Source organism: Ambystoma mexicanum, chromosome 1q, assembly GCF_040938575.1.
Source record: "Ambystoma mexicanum isolate Mex_15411 chromosome 1q, UKY_AmexF1_1, whole genome shotgun sequence".
NCBI classification, from domain to species: domain Eukaryota; kingdom Metazoa; phylum Chordata; class Amphibia; order Caudata; family Ambystomatidae; genus Ambystoma; species Ambystoma mexicanum.
In genome coordinates this window covers 852388925-852413041 of record NC_090922.1, presented here as the reverse complement: position 1 = coordinate 852413041, position 24117 = coordinate 852388925, and the positions used below count along the sequence as shown (strand labels likewise).

Here is a 24117-nt window from a genome sequence, read left to right as displayed (position 1 = left end):
CTTCATGATAGCAGTCTCTTAAAAATGTAGCTAACTTAATCACAGATACCATAACATTTGCTCTATTTTCATTACGCATTTTGATCCATCTACCCCACCAATCTGGAAGGAGTGGGAACAATCCTGTCTATGGTTTATCCAACCAACAAACTAAGACACTAAACTCTTAATATTCTGCTAGATTCACACCAAGAGGAAAAAAGAGAAAGAGAACAATAATTAACATATGATAATGCACCCTTTGCATCATTAATATGGTGAATATTCTGTTTTAGTCAAAGGTCGTTTGTGCATTTTTCTTTGTAAGTCATACTTACAAGGACCATAAGTGAATAGTTCTTCAAGTTGTATCCAGGGCACTGCCAGCACATTCTACATTGTGTCTGCCTAACTCTCACTGGCTTTGCACAGCGCTGTATCCACTTCAATTATCGACTTCCCTTGATCAGTTGTTTTTGCAGTTTTATGCAAAAAGTATAATCATTCACCCTGTGTTATACTTTCACAGTCATAAACCTGTCTAAACAAACTTTAGCACAACATACCAAAATCAATGCTAAAATGTATTTAGAAAATATGTGACTATTTAATGGGCACGTAATGCAAGCGATATTCCGTATTGCCATGGGCAGCTCTTAGTGGGCAGGAAGAGATATGGCGATAGTACTGACAACATGCTTTCACCTCTTGAAAAATAGCAAGAATAATAAAGGTTATTCAATGGGCGGTCATCTATGCATCCATATTTACTCTTCATAGAAAAATCTGCCTGAAGGCAATCACATTAAATAAATTGAGGCTAACCGAGAAAAAAAAAAGATATTCATTTTATATCGCTTCATGACTGTGTGCATCTCTATTCCGGTTCACAGGATTACATACTTTGGATTAAAGTGCTATATAAATTCAATAAAATACAAAAATACAAATACATCCCCTCTCTGTTCTCCTTCACCTTTACCTTTACTCTATGAAGCATATCAGCCTTTTGCAACCCTGTACTTTTAGATACGCAACCTCCTGTGCATCCATCTATAATCCCAACCATGTGGTGCCAAGTCGGATTGTCGTTGCAGGACAAGACTAATTGCTCTGTGGCAGTTTTCCTATTAGGTCAATAAAACACCTAAAACAAGCCACCAAACATAGATATTAAACACAGACCGACTGTACCCAATAATCTGTAGACTTGACCCCAACATGATTGCTCTCCTCTGCTATCACTGTGACTGTTTTGTGTAAAACTAAATAAGTTGATGCTACAAGGATTGTATACTTGGCCATCTCCCATACCTGGAAGCAGATGGAACATGAAGAAAAGGCTCCCAAAATGTCTTGATAACATTTCTTCTATTTCAGCAGACCTTTCCATTATTTTAGTATTATATTTTTTTCAGAAGTCTACATTTATTTGTAATGTACAGACAATGATTTTGAATTGTTTTGTCTAAGCATTGATTAGGAAATGCCTGTAAATATGAAGTTATAACTTACATTCCTTTGTCATCCAGCACCACCTGCCTGCTCTAAACCACCGTCTATTGAGCATGGAAGAATTCTTGGTGACACAAATAGAGAATATACCCCTGATTCATATGTTGAATATTCTTGCGACAATGATTATACCCTGGAAGGAGTTCCAAAGCTAATATGCAGTGGTGGCGGATGGTCAGGAGAGGCACCACACTGCATACGTAAGTAGAACAATATCAATGTCGATAATTGTATTCTTGATCATTGAACTTCTTTTTGTTTAGAACATTTTCAATTTTGGTCTTTAGCAAACACTAATGGAAGCAGTGAATTTCAACTTGTGATTTTTTTATTTTTATTTACAGTATGAAGCCCTGAACCTTATTGTCCTGAACTATTTGAAAATGTTGGTTGGGTGCGTGTGGGGTTGGTCGCATCGGCCACTGGTTATTCTAACTGCAGCGTTCGGGTTTTCAAATATTTATTTTCAGAAAAGTTAAATTGGTGAATTTTTGGTCAAGGAAGGGTTTGCAGAGCTTCAGAGATAGGTTTACTCAGTCCTAGTCTCCCACTCTCAATTACAATTGCACATACTACTCATTGGAGTACCTGGATAAATGCAAAAGAGCAGTGTTCACTGGCAAACCATGCAAGACCTGATTGAAAATTAGAAAATACTGGCATGGCTGTCAACAAGATACGAGGCTAACTGGTGAAAGTGATGGCGTCATTGAGAGATTTCCCACCCAAAATAACTATAGTTTATATAATATGAAAGCATACTATTACTAGTGGTGGGACACATATGAAAAATGAATGCCTAGAATGTAAATCCTGTGCTGTGCTTTGCTTCAACTTCACATACTGTACATTGTGGGACGAAGGTGGTATCATATGGCCCGAAGGTGGCTTTATAAGGTCTTAGAACAGAGGCTGACAATTCCATTAGTGTCTACCATTCTCCCTCTCTCCTGTAAAAACATATAGAAATCTCTAATAGCAACATTATCTACCCTGAAAGCAAGCCTAAGTCCCCCATAAGCCAACAAAGTAAACGTCATTCCCCTGAAATGTTGCTCACAGAGGTCAATATGTCTAGACCACTCTGTACGTGTAAGCAATACATAGGAAAAACAACTAAAATCAATCCAAATCGGTTCTAAGAATATACAAATGGACAAGCAGGAAAATAAATATTTGGGACAACAAAAGAATATAGTCAAATTTCTAAAAGCTGCCTTGTAACCTGATGTTTTAACGACCGCAGCAAGTGTTAATTAAGGGTCACCTGGGTCACACCCCTACTCTTCCTCCATCTCTGATAGAATCATGCAGAGGTCAGCATTACTGGAACAAAGAAAGAGGTAGAGCTAAAGCTTGTATGGGGCTAAGGCGCAATGAAAACCTGTAAAGACTTGCACACACAAAGACAGAATGCCCTGTATCAGTAGTGTTCGATTGGATTCATACAAACATCTAATACAATAGGTTTTTACTAAATTGAATTTTATTTTGATTTGCAAGTTTATCAAAAAAACATAATGACCAAATGGTCAATCATATAGTTACAACACAATCATACTTACAACCCAATATATTCCTATCCTGTAGCACAAAAGATGCTCCCACACACTGCTCAATATCATCCACACTCCTAATCACATTTATACCACAAACACACAATGCTACAAAACATAATGAAAAAACACGGGTAAAACAAGAGGACACAGATGAAGATAGAAAAAGTATCTACAATTTCCAATGTTCGTTGTTTGCTGAAAACAGACTCTGTAGGCATCAGTCCTATATAACAAGTGTCATAGTTCACATCAATCCATGTGTCCTATGTCATCGTCGACTTAAGTGGTTGGAATATAGGGGACAGGGGCAGGTGTCATCTCGAGAATGGGCTCAAAAGAGGGAGATTGCCTGAACGGAGGAAGGACTCACTCCTACTCCTGTAACTTTCGCTTGCCGTGAATGTGGCATCCATAAGTCCCGGGTATGCCCTGGGCTGCTGCTGTCGTCCGGCGTCACCACATAGTGCAGAGGCGGCAGTCTACCGGAGTCATTATGCTGTAAAGCTTAGGCGCTGAGTTGTGGATCAGGGCTCCCCATGTCTCTTGGTTGGTCTAACAGGCTATCTTGTTAGTGGTGGTGCACCTTAGTGTAAACCCGGGTCAGCATTCCTGGCAACCATTAAGCAAGGAAAGCAAGTTCCCACTAACTCGTAGTAGTTCTACACAATGTTACAATGAGCAATCACATAGAAATATGAAACATTTTAAACATGTAGAACAACTAGTAGCACATAACTGCTTCGCAAAAAGACAACATATTCCATATAGATTGGCCCACCTGTAAAATAAACTATAATTAAAACCGGATCATTAAGGGACCATTGCAAGTGCAATAAACCTTTGAAGATGAACTGCAAACAGAAATTGAAAACGTTATCAATCCCTCCTAGCTATCTCTTCTTCCTTGTGCTGTCTTCAGCTATTCCTCCTCCATCGTGTAATCTGTTTTGCCATTAAGAGAACTTTTTCATTTTATGATGCTCTCTCTCCCTCGGAATTATGAGTCACTAGACCAGGAATTCTCCTTGCCTCTGCACCATCCAATGTTCAGTCATCGGAGACTTCGAAGTTCAACAGAGTAAAAATGGTAAACCCCATAGTATAGTGTTAACTATTGATCTGGAATGCCAATAAAGATTGCCCATGCGACTAGCGCAGGAAGTCTTGATTCTATTAAAGACACAGAGGCGAGCATTATGCTTAACTTCTTTAATTACTGCTAACCACAGCTTTTTAAATCTTTCTTTTTCTTTCAATGTATATTTTTATTTTATTTTTTTATAACTCGTATAAACAGAAAAAATGAAACATCATAGCCTTAACGCGGCTAAACTACATCCCCCATGAGGCTCCTCAATATGGTAGTCCAATAGCTTCTCTCTCACTGTCCAATCAGGCAATCCCTTCCACTATAAGTCACTACCTCTCTGGGTCCCTTCCTCTTCTTTTGCAGCTCGCTTTACTGAACGAATGTCTAAAATCCAACTGCCTCTCGTATAATCCAACTGAGTCTGTCCTTTCTATTCTTGGTAGGATCTCCGTATTCTAACTCCGCAGCTCTGCTGCTTTCGTACACTCTAATCTCTGTGATTCTTTTGCTCCTCTCCTATGCAAAAAGAGAAATGTGCACGTTAGGGAGGGGAATACGATTTATCACATGTTATAATCAAGCATTTACATAGATTTGCTGTGACATGTCTTACATGCCCCTTACATACGTATTCCCTTAGGGTGGGATAATGCTCGCCTCCGTGTCTTTAATAGAATCAAGACTTCCTCCGCTAGTCGAATGGGCAATCTTTATTCTATGACAAGACCGGAGGCGAGCATTATGCTTGTTCAAAGCTTTCAACAACAGCAGCTGCTATATTAGATACTGGTTTGAAGTAAAATGTCTTAAATACTGAATCGCTCGACCAGTCTGCTGCTTTCATGATCTCCTGCAGCGGAACTCCGACTGCAAAAGCTCGTGAAGCCATGGCACCCCTGTTGGAGTGCGCTCCAAATTTAGACGTGTCTATACCTGCCAACTCCATCACTTCCTTCACCCATCTAGCAATAGTAGCTGACGTAACTGCTTTGTATGGTTTAATACGCGCTATAAGCAACTGGGTAACCCCCTTCGGTCTAACCGCTGCTGTTGCTGTTTCATAACACTTTATACAATTCGCCACACACAATTTCTCGTTATTCGGCCAGTATGGGTATGGGATCACTTTAGAATTGTTCTTTGTACGCTGCGCTATGGTAAAGGCTATCCCTTCCGGGTAATACATCTTCCTGTCTATCTCTAGGGCTTTAACGTCTGAAACTCTTCTACAGGACACTAAGCAAAGGAGTGTAGATAGCTTGCCTGAAAGCTGTTTATCTGACAGAGTTGTTACTCGGCCATTGCTCGAACAGGTGTATGACTTTTTGGATATCCCATAACGATGAGTACTTGGGCGTAGGAGGTTTGCTTATCTTTACACCCTTTAGCAATCGGGATACCGCTGGGTGTTCCCCTACTGGTGCTCCGTCCACTAGCTCCTATCCAGCAGAGATCGCTGACCTATATACTCCTACAGTCCTGAACGCCCTCCCTGTAGACGGGAGGCTGGCTAGGAAACTCACCACTTGGACTACAGGTGCTGAAATGGGAGCTCTCCAGCATGGGGTCTGGCATGGATTCACATGCTCATGAATATTCCCCGTCGTCAGGCTGGGAATCCTCGGTAAAGAAAAACCAGTATCAGTTTCGTTTCTGATCTGTCTTTCGTAGTAGTAACCAATCACTGATCCCTGTGTCATACTGACCACTGCCAATGACTGCCCTCTCCCTAAGCCCCGCCCCTGGCAGCCATCCTCAGATTTTTACCGCACGTTTCAGTGTTGGGAGTCCTCGTGCTTAGCTCTCGGGCTTTTAGCGCTTTTTTCAGGAGATATTTCTCATTTTTTCGGTTTCGAGCCTCAAGCTCCATCGTTCCTAATTCCGTTAACGGGGACCCGTTGCAGAATTTTTTTCTACGCCCCTCAAGGGTGAAGATTTCATCGAGCAACTTCTTGGAGGATTCCAGAAGATTTGCGGCCTACTTCGACATGGCCCAGGAAAAGAGTTTGTCGCCCGGATCCAAGCTTTTTCGAAACTGTCCGGGATGCGGATTACAGAATTTTTTAAGGAAGACGAACATTTGAGATGCCTCTACTGCCTCCACGGGGATAAGTCGCAGGTAGAGAAGGACTGTGAGTTCTGTAAGAACCTGTCGGAGCGGACCATGAGGGACCGTCGATCCCGCCTCGCCAGCTGGTTGGAGAAGGGCTCAGCTGGAGAGAAGAAGAAAGGGTCAGAGCAGGCTTCTAAGCCCTGTGCGGGCGCCCCAGCGACGGGGGCCCAAAAGCAGGCCAAGCACCGCGAGTCCGCGGGCTCCGGGAGTGCCGAAAGGTAGGGCTCTTAGGCTGCCAGGCAGGGCGCAACCTCCCCGACACCATCAACCACGAGCCAACGCTCTGGTGCGGGTAAGAGGAAGGCCGAAAACCCGGGTAAGCTTCGGGAGAAGCCCCGTCAGATCTCGGATGCAGGGGGACGAGGCTTTGACCCTCCCCATTAGGCGAAGGCCCAGGACACGCCTAAGGTAGTGACGACCACTTCCCATCAGGCTAAGGCCTCTATCGAGGCGATCGCAGCGACTCTGGCCAAGCCGGCAGAGGCCCCGCTGAAGGAGGCTCCCTCCGGGACTAGAGTTTCCCTACCAGCCAGAAGGGAATCATCTTTCCAGCCCATCGTCAAGACCCCCATGGAAAAAGGGGGGGGGCACAGTTGCCATCTCGAGCTCGGACTCAGCTTCGGAGGAAGAACTGTCTGAAGTCGTGGGAAACCTCGGGGTATCCCCACGAGAAGATTCGATCCCGCGAGGAGGATTCCCGAGATTCAGTCGAGGAGGACGATGAGAGCGAGGAAGAGCGGCCTTCTCTCCCAGCTCAACCGGTGCCCGGCCCCCAAGATAGCTCGGTGGCCATCTTGTCTGCGATCCAGTCCTTATGCTCGGAGATAAGGATAGGTTACCACGACCCAGGCCAGAAGACCCGGAACCGGGCCCGTGGGGAAGCCTGCCGAACAAACGACAGAGGATCCACCCCTCTCCTCCCTTCGCCCCTGCAAGACCTACAGTTCCCGCCTCCTCCTCCCCCGAACCGGCGGACGAGGCTGTGGGCACAACGATGGGGTCGGATGACGACGGCGCCAACAATGTAACAGATCGCCCATCGCACGGGCCTCCCCGCCCGACGAGATTGGCTCCTTCCATGCTATGATCGCCAGGGCATCTGAGTTATTCCAGCTCTGCCCAGAAGAACGGAAGAAGGAAGGTTTCCTATATCAACGCCGGGAGGCCAAGAGGAAGACCGTCATCGCGGTCCCCCTGATCGATGACATCTGGGACGAGGGTCTGTCAGTACTGAAGAACCCTTCCACAGCACCGGCCAAATGGGACAGGTACGAGAAAAAGTACCGGGTCCCCGACACAGCCCCCCTGTGCCTCAGGGCCCAGCCAACACCGGACTCGGTCGTCTCGGCGGCGGCTAAGAAGAAGGCATCAGGCTCAGGAGCCACAACATCCAATTCCCCACCGGACGGCGAGGGAAAGAAATTGGACACCATGGGGCGACGGGTCATATCGTCGGCGGCGACGACGATCAAAGCGGCCAACGCCCTTGCTATAGTGGCTCGTTACGACAGGGAGCTTTGGTTTAAACTGGCCCCCGTCCTGGACTTCCTACCGGACGACAAGAGGTCCGAGGCCCTGGAGATACTACAGGAGGGCGAGATGGCGTTGGACCGTGCCATTACGGTGGCAACGGACATTGCCGATACCGGGTTTCGCCAACTGGGCAACGGAGTCTGCCTGCAGCGACGTGGTTGGCTCAGAGCAACTGATTTTTGTCAGGACGTCCAGACCAGGGTTTTGGACAAGCCATAAAAACGGACACGGAGACGGCCCGAGCCCTAGGAACCCTCCAACAACGACGGCCCTTTCGGAAATATGGAGGCAGACAAGGGGCCTCCAAAGGATCCAGCGGTGTCTCGACGTCCTACCGCCAAGCGGCACGTTCATCGTCTCAGGAGGCTTACAGAGGCCGCGGCAAGCAGGGAGGATCCCGCCGCCGTCGAGCCGTGTTCTGGGTCCTCAAATCGTTCCTCCCGTCCCTCAAGGGCAAGGTGGTAAGGATCTTCACGGACAACACCACGACGATGTTTTACATACGGAAGCAGGGAGGCACCAGATCCCCAGCCCTTTCCAAGGAGGCACAGGATCTATGGCACTGGGCGGTCGCTCAGGGGATGTTCTTGGTTCCCTTCCACCTGGCAGGGGAAAGAAACACCATCGCCGACTCGCTCAGCAGGGAGCGGTGCGCGTGTCACGAGTGGGAACTATGCCAGGATCAGGTGGATCGACTCTTCCGACGATGGGGCAGACCCCAAATCGACCTGTTTGCGACAGCGATGAATTCAAAGTGTCAGAGGTTCGCCAGCAGGTTCTCCCAGCCGAGAAGCATGGGCGATGCGTTCTCGTTCCCCTGGGACGGCCTATACCTGTATGCGTTCCCTCCGCTGCCGTTGCTGCTTCGACTCATCAACCAACTCAAGAGGTCCCGGTGCAGGATGATCCTCGTCGCACCGTCGTGGCCGAGGCTGATCTGGTTCCCGGACCTTCTGGACTTATCAGCGTCCCCACCAGTCAAGCTACCTGCGGAGGCAGATCTTCTCTCCAGGGAAGGAGGCGCCATTCTTCACCACGACCCGAAGTCGCTGAACTTGCAGGCCTGGCTCCTGCAGCTCTAGAGTTTGGTGGATATGATATCCCGGCTGACTGCAGAGAGGTTCTTGCAAAGGCCAGGGCGTCCTCGACTCTCAAATGCTACGGACACAAGTGGAAGAGGTTCTCTGTCTGGTGTCGGACGCAGCGGATTAACCCACTACGGATTACGGCCCCTCAGGTGCTGCCGTACCTACTGTCACTGGCGAAGGCTGGGCTGGCCCACGCATCTATTAAGATTCATCTAGCAGCGATTTCAAGATATACCAGTACCACTGGACGGACGCCCCTATTGTCCCATCGACTGGTGAAAGAATTTATGAAAGGACTCTTCCGGTCGTTCCCGCCGGTGAAGGCCCCGGCCCCGGCGTGTGAACTTAATGTGGTGCTGACCAGGCTCATGGGGGCCCCATTCGAGCCGATGCACTCCGCACCGATGAAGTTTGTGTCGTGGAAAACTGCATTTTTGGTGGCCATCACCTCCGCATGACGAGTGGGAGAGATCCAGGCCCTATCCTGCAAAAGCCCGTATTTGACTTTCCAGGCCACGAGGGTGGTGCTTAGGATGCACCCCTCCTTCATGCCCAAGGTACCGTCGGATATTCACCTTAACGAGCCCTTCGTCGCCGGCAGAGAGGACTTTGCACTCGCTGGATGTGGCTAGAGCGCTGAAGTTCTACGTGGACCGCACGAAAGGCTTCCGGAAGACATCACAGCTTTTTGTAAATTTTGGACCTGTAAATCAGGGGAAGGCCCTCTCGAAGGCTTCCATATCCAGATGGCTCTCCGGCTGCATCATGCACTGTCACCGGTTGGCAAACCGACCGCTGCCCGGCCGTCCGAGAGCCCATTCCACCAGAGCGATCGCAGCTACCACAGCGTTCCTGTCTGGTGTGCCCCTGCTGGACATCTGCAGGGCGGCTACGTGGAGGTCGACGCACACCTTCACGAAATTCTACTGCGTCGACCGGGATTCCAGGGAGGAGTCCAGGGTCGGCCAAGCAGTGCTGCGCAACCTGTTCGCTTAAGGTGAGCCTGGTTAGGAGGTAAGAGATGCTTAATGTTGAGTTGTTGCATTGCTTAATGTTGAGCCTGTTGCCACCTCCCGTGGTTGTGCATGTGTGTGTACTGCTATGTATTCTTATATTCATGAGCATGTGAATCCATGCCAGACCCCATGCTGGAGAAGGAACAAGTTACTTACCTGTAACTGTTGTTCTCCAGCATGGGTCTGGCATGGATTCACATGCGAACCCTCCCTCCTACCCCTCTGCGGCTCTTCACTTGGTCATACTGCCACTTTACGTGCTACCAAATCTGAGGATGGCTGCCAGGGGTGGGGCTTAGGGAGAAGCAAGTCATTGGCTGTGGTTAGTATGACAGAGGGATCAGTGATTGGTTACTACTACGAAAGACAGATCAGAAACGAAACTGATACTGGTTTTTCTTTACCGAGGATTCCCAGCCTGACGGGGAATATTCATGAGCATGTGAATCCATGCCAGACCCATGCTGGAGAACAACAGTTACAGGTAAGTAACTTGTTCCATATACTCCTCCCCCTGCCCCATAAATCCCAGGCTTGCCACGCGGAATTATAGCTCCTGATCGTAGATGGAGCCCATGATAGATTGATAAGTCTTGTAGCGTCTTCTGAAAGGCCTAGCAAGCACCATCTATACCTGAAATTCTGCACGCTATCAGTGTTGAGGATTGATCCTCTATCAGAGGGTGAGGTGCTCCTGCTGGATCGGTCAGCAGGTCTTGTCTGTATGCAATCTTCTGTTGAAAATCCGTAGAAAGTTCCATCAGAACTGAAAACCAGGCTTGCGATTTCCACTCTGGCGTCACTATCTGAGCTTCGGCTCAGCGCACTTTTGCTAGTACCCTCGCCAGCATCGCTAAGGAGGGAAAGGCATAGTGTCTCTGCGACCCCCAATGATGCATGAATGCATCCGTCCCCTGGGCTCCCGGGTCCAGCTTCCAGCTGAAGTAGTCCGGCAGCTGTGCGTTTAGCCTCGAGGCGAACAGGTCCATGTGCAATAGCCCCCATCTTGCTTCCAACTTCTTGAGTATGTCTCTGTGTAGTTTCCAGTCGCTGTAATCTACTAGGTGTCGGGAGTTCCAGTCCGCCACTGAGTTCAGGGCCCCTGGGAGATACTCTGCTTTGACTGTAATCTTCTTCTGTGGGCAGTCGTGCCAGAAATCATTTGCCAATTCCGCTAACATCCTGGACCTGGTACCTCCCAGCTTGTTTATATACCTTACTGCAGATATATTGTCCATCTTGAGAAGGATGCTGCAGTGCGCTTTGTCTCTGGTAAACGCTTTTACTGCGAAAGACCCCGCTAGTAATTCTAGGCAATTGATGTGTAGATCCAATTCTTCTTTTGACCATTTCCCGCCTGTTTCTATGTCGCCGCATCGCGCTCCCCAGCCGGACCTGCTGGCGTCTGACTCTATAACTAACCCTGGTACGTCTCCGAAGATGGCGCGGCCGTTCCAGGCTTCCATATTGTGGAGCCACCAGCTGAGTTCTGATCTGCTTTCTTCGTCTAGGGGAACTAGTCGATTTTATCTCCAGCCTTTCCTTAGGTACTTGATCTTCAGCCTCTGAAGAGCTCGATAATGTAACGGGCCGGGAAATATTGCTTGTATGGATGCTGCTAACAGACCTACTATCCTGGCTAGATAACGAAGAGAGATCAGCGGTTTCTTGAGTGCTGCTCTCAGATCTTTCTTGATAGCTCTCATTTTCTGAGTTGGTAACTCCAAGGTAGCTTCTTTGTATCTATAGTGAAACGCAAGAACTCTAGCCGCTTGGTCGCCCTAAGCTCTGATTTGTCTTTGTTCACTAGGAAACCTAGGCTGGAAATTAGCTCTTTCCCCATTGAATCTGCTTCTGTGAGCGATCTTTGTTTTCGGCCATAAATAGGATGTCGTCCAGATAGACGATCATCCGACACCCTTGTTCCCGAAGTGCTGTCGCGATGGGCCTCATAAGCTTGGTGAACGCCCATGGTGCTGACGCTAGACCGAACGGTAGGCATTTGAATTGCCAGAGTTCGTCTCTCCACCTGAAGCTTAGAAAAGGTTGACAGTAGGGTGCTATGGGAACTGTGAGGTAAGCGTCTTTCAGATCTAGGCGCGCGAGCCAGTCCCCCTTTCTGAGTAAGTCTCCTAGCAGATGGATTCCCTCCATCTTGAAGTGCTTGTACACTAACCAGCTGTTGAGGTCTTTCAGATTGATTACTGGACAAACTTTGTCCTTGCGTCGGACTAGGAACATATTGCTCAGGAAGGATTGGCCGCTCCCTGTAGCCCTCTCGATCGCGTTTTTCCGCGCCAGATCCTGGATCTCTGCGTCAAATAAATCTTCTTCGGCCTGTGTCATTTGAATTCTGTGTGGGGGGCGATCTTGCACCAGATGACCTAGGAACTCTAGAATGAAGCCCTGTATGGTCTGAATAACCCATGCATCTGACGATAGATTGCGCCAGTTGTGCAAAAAAAGCATTGTCCTGCCCCCCCACAGGAGGATGGGTCTCTGCGCATTCTCTCACCTGAGTTATTGTTCTGTTGCCGGTAATATCCGCGTCCCCGACGTCCCCGAGAACCTTGTCCTCTGTTCGGGAAAAAGGTGTCTTGTTGTCGGGTCTCCCAATACTGGGCTCTGGGGCCTTGTGCCCTCCTGTTATTGAATCGGCCGGTCGAGCGGCCTCTATCGACCGGCCCCTGAAAAAACTCTCCCCGGAAATACCTTCCTAATGGAGGCTTGCGCTTTCTCCAGCGCTGTGTATGTTCCGACGAATCTGTTCATTTCTTTCACAAATGTGTCACCGAACAGGAGCCCCTGGGCGCTTTCCCCGGCTTCGTAAGACGCCAGGTCTCCTAGTTTGTTATCAATCTTCAGTAAAGCCGATCTGCGTCGCTCTGAAGATATTGCGCAGTTTGCGTTACCCAGCATGCAGACTACTCTCTGCGCCCATCCTGCCAATATAAGTGGGTCGACTGGCTCCCCAGTGTCTTTAGCTCTCTCGGCTAAATCCATTATCTTTGCTATGGGTCCAGCTAAGTCTAACAGTTTATCCTGGCATGTCTTCCATGCCCTGTCCATGCCTTTTCTGGTGTCCTTCCCTGCTTTAGTTAGGAAGGTTAGCATCTTTGCGTGGAGCTCGGGAGTCTCTGCTACTTTCCCTGTCATCTCTGGTCTCGGACACTCAGCTTTAAGTCTGAATCTAATATCTTTCTCCACAGGTTTTCTCATTTTCTGGGACATATACAGGGCTACTCTTGGTGATGGGGTCCAGTCCGTTGATCTGGGGTGCCTTATTGTGTCAGGTTCAAACATGTCTGACATGTCTTCTTCATCCAGAGGGGCCTCCACACCGCTGGCTTTAGGCTCGCTCGTACTCTTCTGCGAGACTACGCTCACTTTGCTTATGCTCTGATCATCATCCTCTCCCCTTTCCTGATCCGAATGCTCTGAGGATGATAAGGTATCCCCTATATTTGTCGCCCCTGGGGTAGGGGGTACGAGGTTGGGCAAGGCTGTCTTTGTAAGAAAGGCGCTTTTCAGCCTATTGAAAGCATCAGCCACCTCTAGGGACTTATCCTTCCCTGTATCTGAGCCGGGGGGAGTAGAAGAGTGTTTCCTCTTCCGGGCCACTTTCTTCCCCTTCTCACTTTGTTTCAGAGGCTCTTGTGTGGAGGTTCCCTCACCGGGGTCGTCGAGCGTGCCAGCTTTCTTGCCCAGTATTTCTTCTAGGACCAAAAACCTGTCTTGTAGAGGCTTGACTCCTAGTGCTACGGCTTGAACCAATGAGTCGCCTAGCACTTACTTGAAGCTGTAGGAGAGGTCTATATCTTCTCCTATGTATTCCACCTCTTGCTCTGGTTTTCTGTCACTCCCTTCACTCCAAGCCTCGTTATCCATGCTGTACGCCATGGTAATATGTGTGCCTCGCAGAGGATGGCTATCAGGTTGGGAACTGTAGCTCCTCTTTTGCTGCTGGCAACAGAAAAATATATTTTCGTTTTCCTTTTTTTTTTTTTTTGGTTTTTTTTTTTTTTAAATGTTCTCTTTGCCTTGAATGCCTCTGATGTGCGCAGGCGACCCGCTAACAAATTAACGAGTTTCACGTGTTCGGGAGCGAAGAACAGGAGCGTAGAATTGCCGTTGGCTTTCTCCGTGCGAGAACAAAATTCTGTGAGAGGAATACAGTAATGCGCATGCGCGCGCTTCCCTTGATTCTAGAGGGAGTGGGGTTTACCGCGTGCTACGCGTTGCCTGTGATACTCTTCATCTCCGTCAGTGTTCTTTCGCGGCTGACTGGCCGAGCCCTAATGCGAGTGAGATCACTCGCGGGCTCGGCAGTCAGCCGTCCTGAAAGTCTAACTTGTCCCTGAAAAGAACACGTGCGTTTCGAACTCGAATGTTAATACGTTTGCGCTAATGGTACGCGCGCGCTTTACAATATATAAATTTAGCGTTTCGACAATTAAGTATTATAAAAACGCAGCATAGCAAGGTAGTGCTAGAATTTATGTCACTTATCTGTGGTGCAGCAAAAAAGAAGAGGAAGGGACCCAGAGAGGCAGTGACTTATAGTAGAAGGGATTGCCTGATTGGACAGTGAGAGAGAAGCTATTGGACTACCATATTGAGGAGCCTCATGGGGGATGTAGTTTAGCTGCGTTAAGGCTATGATGTTTCATTTTTTCTGTTCATACGAGTTATAAAAAAAATATATATATACATTGAAACAAATAGATTTAAAAAGCTGTGGTTAGCAGTAATTAAAGAAGTTAAGCATAATGCTCACCTCCGGTCTTGTCATAGAATCAGTATTCAAAATTATATGTTAGCAGCATAAGAGTGACACCCTGGGTTGTGAAAGCTTAGCACCTCAATCAATGACTTGGAAGAAAGGGAGTTTGACTTTTGAGCTTTTTGAGGGGGATCACTAGCAACATGTCAAGGTATTCAGTTTAGAAGTAGAAGCATTGCTTACAAGGAGCAGGTGATTAAGAAGGATTTCTTCATCCAATTTTGCAAACAATGCCCTGAGGTCTAATGCTATAAGTTGTGAATCACCTCATTCTTCAGCTGCTTCAAGTGGCTCATCCAAAATGTGAACTAACAGCTTCCCTGCATGACACTAAAGGCTACTCTTTGTACTCTTTTTATTTTTAACATTTGGTCATAGAACAAAACAATCCAAGAAAGAACATGGGATATTGGTTGTTTGAGGGCATTGTACCATTTGAGCAGAAAAACAGAAAACTTTCCTACAGCAGAACAATATAAGGTTTGTGGTCCTGTGGGAAGTGAACAGCCACCCACTCCCAATCATATCACCCGCCCCATTGACTCGCCATGTCATAAAAACCACTCCATCAGATTATTTCCTGCATGCTGGAAATAACTAACTCATGCCCAATCATGAGTTGGTTGCCTCTCGTTAGTCTTGGTGTGGCCAGGATGTCCCTTGTTCCCTGGCTACACTGGAGGCCTCTTTTACAGCAGTCACTGACCTGCTGTTGTTAGGCAGAAACCTGTGCAGTTCCCTCTGGGACCACTGCAAAAGATTTAGGACTACAGGTGTTTGGCAGTAAACCCACTTGGTAGCAGTCTGTACCACACAGATTCACTTGGTAGCTGTGGCTGAGCAGTCAGACTTCCCTCAAGAAGAGTTAGGCAGTATACAGGGTATTCACAATAGGTCAAGAGAACACAAGAGAACAAGTAAACACTGACCAGGGCTTGGTGTAAAAGAGATATCATTATTTATTTAAAACCACATCTAGAAAAACACACAGGCACTAATAGTAAGACAATTCAAAAACGCGGTCCCTAAAAGATATACACTCCCTTAAAAGAATATTAGACAAGTCTTAAGTAAAGCCCCACTTATTTTCAGACAGCGGTGAGCGCTTAACGTAGATGGCACTCTAATAATTTGGTTTAAAAAGGGAGAGCAAAGCAGAGAATAAATTGAAACAGATCCCAACACTTTTTCACGAACACAACAAGAGAGGAAGGCAAAGTAACACCGTGAATTCAGAGTCAGTAGGCCGGATCCGCTTTAAGAGGATCAAAACGAAATGTGTCCAAGGTCACACGGTTGCAGTGCACAAGAGTCTTGTAACGGTTCAAAAAGGAGTTGGACCAAAGAAAGGGACCAGTTAGAGGGTCAAGGCGGCCAGCCCAGTCCAGAAGGTTAAGGGGTTATTATTACCTTGTAACAATCTTTAGAAATGGAGGCCTGGCGGACACGGTACCTTGAAGTGGTGAGAACACTGCAGCAGGGGCAGTTGTGCCTGGCAGCGGATGCAAGTCGGTGCTTCATCCGGGGGAAGAGGGGATCTCGTCGAGGAGGAAGACAGGAGTCCATTGCACTGCCAGGGAAGAAACCAGCCGCAGAGTTTCTCAGGTAAAAGGAGCGGTCCTTTTGTTCGCGGTCCAGTGGTAAGTGGCTATCCGGTTGCCGAGGTGCTTGGCACGGGCAATTCGACCACTAGCCGGTCTGGGGTGCGAAGAAAAGAAGGTAAACTGGTTGTGCCTACCAGTTAGGGGAAGAAGCCTCTCCAGCCGGGAGATCTTCTCTGTCGTCGGGAAGTGGTGAGTCGGTTCCGCAGGGCTCCACCGGTGGTGTCGTCGTGGCAGGTCGGCTCAGCTTCTCCCTCGTCGGATTCTCAGGTCCTGTGGCGACTTCTGAAGTTCCAGTCCCAAAAGCCCTGCTTTTATGCAGCATACCCCCATTCACTCAGCCTAGCTGTCAATCAAACATGCTAAGTGGTGAGCCGGCCGGCTCACCACTTGGGCCAATCACACAAGAGTGTGACTTGAGTTACCAAGGTTACTCAGTCCGGGGTGCCTAAACCCCCTCGCACACCCACTGTGGTACCCAGACAGAGTGGCACCACTTTTGGAGGCTTCTGTGGAGAAGCCCGCCAAAAGTGGAACAAAGGGCTCGACTTGGGTTGGAGTCACAGAAGAGAACACAAACGCCATTTTAGAATCGAGTCCTGTCAAAAAATACCAACCAGTTAATTAATATTAAATAAACCGGCGGTATGTTCGAGGCTATGAGAATTAAATAATTAAAGTTGGTAGCCTCGAACAATGGAAAAATCCCATAGGGAAATATTCGCGGTCGAATATAAAAAGTAGTATCCACTGCCACCAGCCAAAACTCGATCAGGGGGGACGGAGACGTGCCCCCTCGACTAACAGACCCCGGGGCAATCGAATTGCCCCGACCAGTATGTCCACAATATAATGGTTTGTACTGGTTTCTGTTAATAATTTGGGACTAGTAAAGCCAATGGTGACTTTACATGCCCTGGGAGACAGTAGTCAGTCCCAAGGTATGGAGTCTATGGTGGGGTGTCACTATGACACCCCTGTGTTACTGCACGGAGGGTGCTGTGTAACACACATAGTAAAAACACATGAGGCCCTATGGAGTAAAGGACCCCATAGCCCATAAAACACATTAACAGTCAAAGGAACACCATAAATCATGTCCAAGAGTGGGAGAAAGTCTCCACTCTTGGCAGGAGAAAAAAACAAACTCCAGAAATCCAGCAAAGCTGCTGGGGGACTCACTAGGTTAGGAAATTAAGCCTTGTTAGGCAGAAACCTGTGCAGTTCCCTTGGGGAACACTGCAAAAGATTTAAGACTACAGGTATAGCAGTAAACCCACTTGGTAGCAGTCTGCACCATCCAGATTTACCTGGTAGCTGTGGCTGAGCAGTCAGACTTCCCTCAAGAAGAGTTAGGCAGTATGTAAAGTATACACAATAGGTACTCAAACACAATAGCACAAGCAAACACTGACCAGAGCTTGGTTTCAAAAGTATATAGTTATTTATTTATTAAACACACATAAGTTGAAGACACTCTAGCAAAATATAGTAAAAACACTTCAAACACAGTTATAATGAAAGCAGTTTCAACCCTTACTCCTATCTAGACAACTCTAGGTTAACACCACATAATTCAAACAGAGGTGAGTGCTTAACGTTAGATGACACTCTAGTAGATCCAAGGAAGGGGTAGAAAAAGCAGAAATAGGTTAACCACACCACTCTAAGGTCCAGAACACTTGCAATAGGCTTAAAGAAGTACAAATTCACAGGTGAGCAAAAGTCACTAGGCAGGGCCCACTCTTAGAGCAGCCGGAGCGAAAATGTGCCCAAGATCACACTGTTATTAGGGATTCAAAGTCTTGCAAAGAGTTAGAAAGAGTTTAGAGTGGCTTAGAAAGTTTAGCCAGAATGTCCCAGGCACTCCCAGGTTCGAAAGCCGGGGGCTAAATCTACCCCGTACAGTCGGTGGCAAGGGAAGCCAGGCGGAACACGGTACCTTAAGCGGAAAGGATCCTCCAGCGGTGGCAGTTGTTCCAGGCAGTGGCAGCAAGGCTCGACGTCGGTCAGGGGAGAAGAAGTTCTCGCTGAAGAGCAGAAGAAGAAGGTCGTTGCACTGCCCGGGAAGAAACCAGCCGCGGAGTTCTCCGGTTAAAGGGTTGTACCGACTTTTGCGGTAGTGGTAAAAGTGTGGTATTCCGGTTGCCGGGGTGCTTGGCACGGGCAAGGCGGCCACGAGATACCTCGAAGAAGCGAAAAGAAGGTGAAAACTGGTTGTCCCCACCAGTCAAGGGAAGGAGCCACTCCGTTAAGAGTTCTCCTCGGTCGTTGGGAAAAGTGGTGAGACGGTTCAGCAGGGCTCCACCGGGTGGTGTCGTCGTAGCAGGTCGGCTCAGCTCTTCCCTCGTCGGATTCTTGGTCTTGTGGCGACTTCTGAAGTTCCAGTCCCCAAAGCCCTGCTTTTATGCAGCAAACCCCCATTCACCCAGCCTAGCTGTCACTCAAACATGCTAAGTGGTGAGCCGGCCGGCTCACCACTTGGGCCAATCAGGACGGAGTGCGACTTGAGTTACCAAGGTAACTCAGTCCAGGGTGCCTAAATCCCCCTCCACCCCTCCTAAGTACCCCAGACAGAGTGGCACCACTTTGGAGGGCTTCTGTGGAGAAGCCCGCCAAAAGTGGAACAAAGGGCTCCACTTTGGGTCAGAGTTACAGAGGTGAACACCAACGCCATTTTAGAATCAAGTTTTGACAAAAAGTCCCAACCGGAGTTATAATAATAAATATATAAACCGGCGGTATGTTTAAGGCTACCGTAAATAAATAATTAAATGTGTTAGCCTAAAACAATGGGAAATCCCATAGGAAAATATTCGCGGTCGAATATAAAAAGTAGTTTCCACTGCCACCAGCCAAAACTCGATCAGGGGGGACGGAGACGTGCCCCCTCGACTAACAGACCCCGGGGCAATCGAATTGCCCCAGCCAGTACGTCCACAATATGATGGTTTGTGCTGGTTCTGTTCAGGATTCAAGACTAGCAAAGTCTTTGGTGACTTTACATGCCCTGGGAGACAGTAGTCAGTCCCAGGGTATGGAGTCTATGTTGGGGAGTCCCTAGGACACCCCTGGGTTACTGCACAGAGGGTGCTGTGTAACCCACATCACAAAAATACATGAGGCCCTATGGAGTAAAAGACCCCATAGCCCATTCAACACAAGGTTTTTACCAAGATCACACACTTCAACATGCCCAAGAGTGAGGGTAAAAGAGTCTCACTCTTGGCAGGAGAAAAAAATAAACCCCAGAAATCCAGCAAAGCTGTTGGGGGACTCACTAGGTAGGGAAATTCAGCCTAAACAGAGAATTCTCCCTAACACTCGCCCCCCCAGACTAAGGGACAGGAGGATTTAATCCACTCCTGGATGAACCTCATACCTCTAGTCGATGATATACATCCTAGAGAGTCCATCAGCATTTTGATGGTGACACCTTGACCTATGTTCAATGGAGAACTCAAAGGTTTTCTTTTGCAAGCTAAAGGACCTACAGACCCTTTGAGGAACATCAGTCTTTTTGTTATAGGGGATCTGGTTGACCAGTCCCTCGGAAGTTGGTACAACTTCTGAACCTATGTTAGGCTTTTTCAAGGGGGTCCTTATAAAGGATTCCCTTAGATCTAGAGGGGCCTCCAAGGTTCCTCACCACCTCTCTTGTGGGAGCAGGTTGGGTCTTAGGCCTCTTGGTTGGAGGGGTTGGGGTTAGGCAATGCACCTGCTTCCCCTTCCTCTTAGATCTACCCTTACCTATTTTAGGAGTTTCCCCCCTAATATTAGGATTTGAGTTGGGGTCTTCAGTAGAAGGTCCAACAGTCTGAAGGTTTTTGGCCTTAGACTTTTCTTTTCTGGTTTTCCACCAGCACTGAGAATTACCAGTTCTCTCAGGTCCAGATAGGGGCCTAGTTGGTCTATCCACCTCTTCCTCAGAAGCAGGGGGAGTCAGAGACTCTGAGACTAGGGGAACAATGATGGAGCTTGGTTGAGGCTCCCATGTTCCTAGTATACTATCCTGAAATGTGCCTGGGTTAGAGGTCAACTTACTAACACCAGGGCCTGTAGTGGGGTTCTCAGTAGAGGGTCCCACAGGCTTAGAAGGGTCCTTCAAGGTAGCCTTTCTAGCCAATTTGGTTAAGTTCTGCTTCTCCATACTGGGAGGCCTGGGGGTATGTGACACTACTCCTAGAGTTCTTAGGTCATTCCCCAACAGGACCTTCCCAGGTACCTCAGTCTGAACACTGACAGGGATCCTCACTGTCATGTTGTTACACTGAATGAGGGCTGGTAGAATAGGAACCATTTGGACAGGGCCTTCAGACATCTTAGTGGGACCTTTGGGTGCTTTGGCCACATCCTCAGGTTGAAAGAAGCTTTCATCCACTACTGTTCTGCTGGCCCCAGTGTCTCTCCTGGCAGGAGTATCCTGGCCATTGACAAGTACACTGTCCACATAATACACCTTAGAGTTAGCAGGTAGGGAGTTATACACAACCCTATTCTGGGGACTAACCAGACCCATAGGCTCTAAGTTTACAATGGCTTGAAGACCCAAGGGTTCTTCAGCAAAGAGTTCAAAGTGGGCACTAGCCATCTGTACTTCATCCTCAGGAGTGAAGGCTAAGGAGACTGTGCTGATCCCTGCAGGTTTACCCTTGCACTTGGGATCTCCTTTGATATGGTCAGTACCCTGACAGACATAGCATTGTCCAAATGCTCTCTGGAAGGGTGGCTTGTTCTGACCTCCTTCTGGCTTGTGGCCAGAAGGTACAGTGGCCTGACTCGGTTTCCCTTGTGGCTTACCCTTATAGTTTTGTTTGGGGCCCTCTTTGGAATTTGTAGTATTTGAATTCTCTTTGGAGTCCTTTTTAGGCTGTTTCTCCCCATCCTTTTTCTGAGTTACCCCAGAGTCCTTGTGAGTGGCCCTGTTGGCAACCCACAAGTCAGCAGCCTTAGCCAGTTTCCGGGAATCTAATTCCTTGGAATCAGCCAAGTGTTGTCTGAGCTCAGGAGAGTAGGCATCATAAATAGTCTCCAACATAAACAAATTCTTCATACCTTCATAAGTGTTCACCTTGTAACCCTTAATCCATCCCTCTAAGTTTTTCAACCCTTCACTCACCCAGGTAGCCCAAGGGGTACCATCATGCTTTTTGAGGCTTCTAAACCTCTTAAGATACTGGGAAGGGGTCTTCCCAAACCTAGCTATCAAAGCTAGTTTCACACATTCATACTCTTTCCTATCCTCCTCCCCCAACTCCATTACCACATCAGTTGCAACAGAGGGAAGCCTAGAGAACAACCAGGTGAGTAAGTCATTTCCTGTGATGTTCTGGAGCCCATGATTATATTCAAACAGAGACAACCAATCCAACACATCCAATTTAGGCTCATACATACCAACCAATTCTTTAGGCATCCGGGGTCTTTTAGGACTGGAACTTCTAGAGGAGCCAGAGAGAGAAGTATTCTCAACAGATAATTTCTTCATTTCTAGCTCATGCTTGAGCTCCATTTCCCTTAGCCTTAGTTCTTTTTCAGTTTGAGCATTAAGTTTTTTATACTCCAATTCTAGTTTCATTTTCTCTAGTTCATAGTACTGAGGACTAAATGTGGGACCTGGTAAAGGCCCAGTAGGCACAGCAGGTAGAGCAGGCAGAGGCCTAGGGGGGACAGTCACATCAGCCTCACCCTCCTCTTCTGACTCTTCCTCAGAATCATCAACATTTTGCTCCATGTTAATTTCAATACTGTCATCTACAGTTGCTGGAGTGGTAGGTTCCTCTGAACCATCACCCAGACTTTGGTTAGCTAACAATCTTTCAATCAGCTCCATTTTCTTGCCCTTAGTCATGAGATCCTTATGTTTACAGAGCACTCTTAAACAATCAGCAGTTTTGGCTGCCAGGGACTCTTGACTATAGCTTTCTATAACTGACATGTTAGAAGTTTACTTTTATAGTGCTAAGCTTTGTGGTTAGTTGCACTAAGGTATCTAAAGCACACTAAAATGTATCCTCAATACAAATCCCACCGCTGCCACCAGTGTTAGGCAGAAACCTGTGCAGTTCCCTTGGGGAACACTGCAAAAGATTTAAGACTACAGGTATAGCAGTAAACCCACTTGGTAGCAGTCTGCACCACCCAGATTTACCTGGTAGCTGTGGCTGAGCAGTCAGACTTCCCTCAAGAAGAGTTAGGCAGTATGTAAAGTATACACAATAGGTACTCAAACACAATAGCACAAGCAAACACTGACCAGAGCTTGGTTTCAAAAGTATATAGTTATTTATTTATTAAACACACATAAGTTGAAGACACTCTAGCAAAATATAGTAAAAACACTTCAAACACAGTTATAATGAAAGCAGTTTCAACCCTTACTCCTATCTAGACACCTCTAGGTTAACACCACATAATTCAAACAGAGGTGAGTGCTTAACGTTAGATGACACTCTAGTAGATCCAAGGAAGGGGTAGAAAAAGCAGAAATAGGTTAACCACACCACTCTAAGGTCCAGAACACTTGCAATAGGCTTAAAGAAGTACAAAGTCACAGGTGAGCAAAAGTCACTAGGCAGGGCCCACTCTTAGAGCAGCCGGAGCGAAAATGTGCCCAAGATCACACTGTTATTAGGGATTCAAAGTCTTGCAAAGAGTTAGAAAGAGTTTAGAGTGGCTTAGAAAGTTTAGCCAGAGTGTCCCAGGCACTCCCAGGTTCGAAAGCCGGGGGCTAAATCTACCCCGTACAGTCGGTGGCAAGGGAAGCCAGGCGGAACACGGTACCTTAAGCGGAAAGGATCCTCCAGCGGTGGCAGTTGTTCCAGGCAGTGGCAGCAAGGCTCGACGTCGGTCAGGGGAGAAGAAGTTCTCGCTGAAGAGCAGAAGAAGAAGGTTGTTGCACTGCCCGGGAAGAAACCAGCCGCGGAGTTCTCTGGTTAAAGGGTTGTACCGACTTTCGCGGTAGTGGTAAAAGTGTGGTATTCCGGTTGCCGGGGTGCTTGGCACGGGCAAGGCGGCCACGAGATACCTCGAAGAAGCGAAAAGAAGGTGAAAACTGGTTGTCCCCACCAGTCAAGGGAAGGAGCCACTCCGTTAAGAGTTCTTCTCGGTCGTTGGGAAAAGTGGTGAGACGGTTCAGCAGGGCTCCACCGGGTGGTGTCGTCGTAGCAGGTCGGCTCAGCTCTTCCCTCGTCGGATTCTTGGTCCTGTGGCGACTTCTGAAGTTCCAGTCCCCAAAGCCCTGCTTTTATGCAGCAAACCCCCATTCACCCAGCCTAGCTGTCACTCAAACATGCTAAGTGGTGAGCCGGCCGGCTCACCACTTGGGCCAATCAGGACGGAGTGCGACTTGAGTTACCAAGGTAACTCAGTCCAGGGTGCCTAAATCCCCCTCCACCCCTCCTAAGTACCCCAGACAGAGTGGCACCACTTTGGAGGGCTTCTGTGGAGAAGCCCGCCAAAAGTGGAACAAAGGGCTCCACTTTGGGTCAGAGTTACAGAGGCGAACACCAACGCCATTTTAGAATCAAGTTTTGGCAAAAAGTCCCAACCGGAGTTATAATAATAAATATATAAACCGGCGGTATGTTTAAGGCTACCGTAAATAAATAATTAAATGTGTTAGCCTAAAACAATGGGAAATTCCATAGGAAAATATTTGCGGTTGAATATAAAAAGTAGTTTCCACTGCCACCAGCCAAAACTCGATCAGGGGGGACGGAGACGTGCCCCCTCGACTAACAGACCCTGGGGCAATCGAATTGCCCCAGCCAGTACGTCCACAATATGATGGTTTGTGCTGGTTCTGTTCAGGATTCAAGACTAGCAAAGTCTTTGGTGA

At 47.8% G+C, this 24117-nt stretch overlaps 1 protein-coding gene across 4 annotated transcripts in view; it reads left to right on the top strand.

Moving 5' to 3' along the window:
- The window catches only part of LOC138538055 (complement factor H-like), a 981558-nt gene that overhangs the window by 805260 nt on the left and 152181 nt on the right, over positions 1-24117 (top strand). For 3 of the 4 annotated variants that reach the window (XM_069641501.1, XM_069641502.1, XM_069641503.1), the window contains exon 20: positions 1512-1694. The exons of the other annotated variant lie outside the window; for it this stretch is intronic. In XM_069641501.1, the coding sequence (XP_069497602.1) occupies positions 1512-1694 (183 nt within the window). The remainder of the gene's footprint in view (positions 1-1511; positions 1695-24117) is intronic. 4 annotated transcript variants of the gene reach the window in all.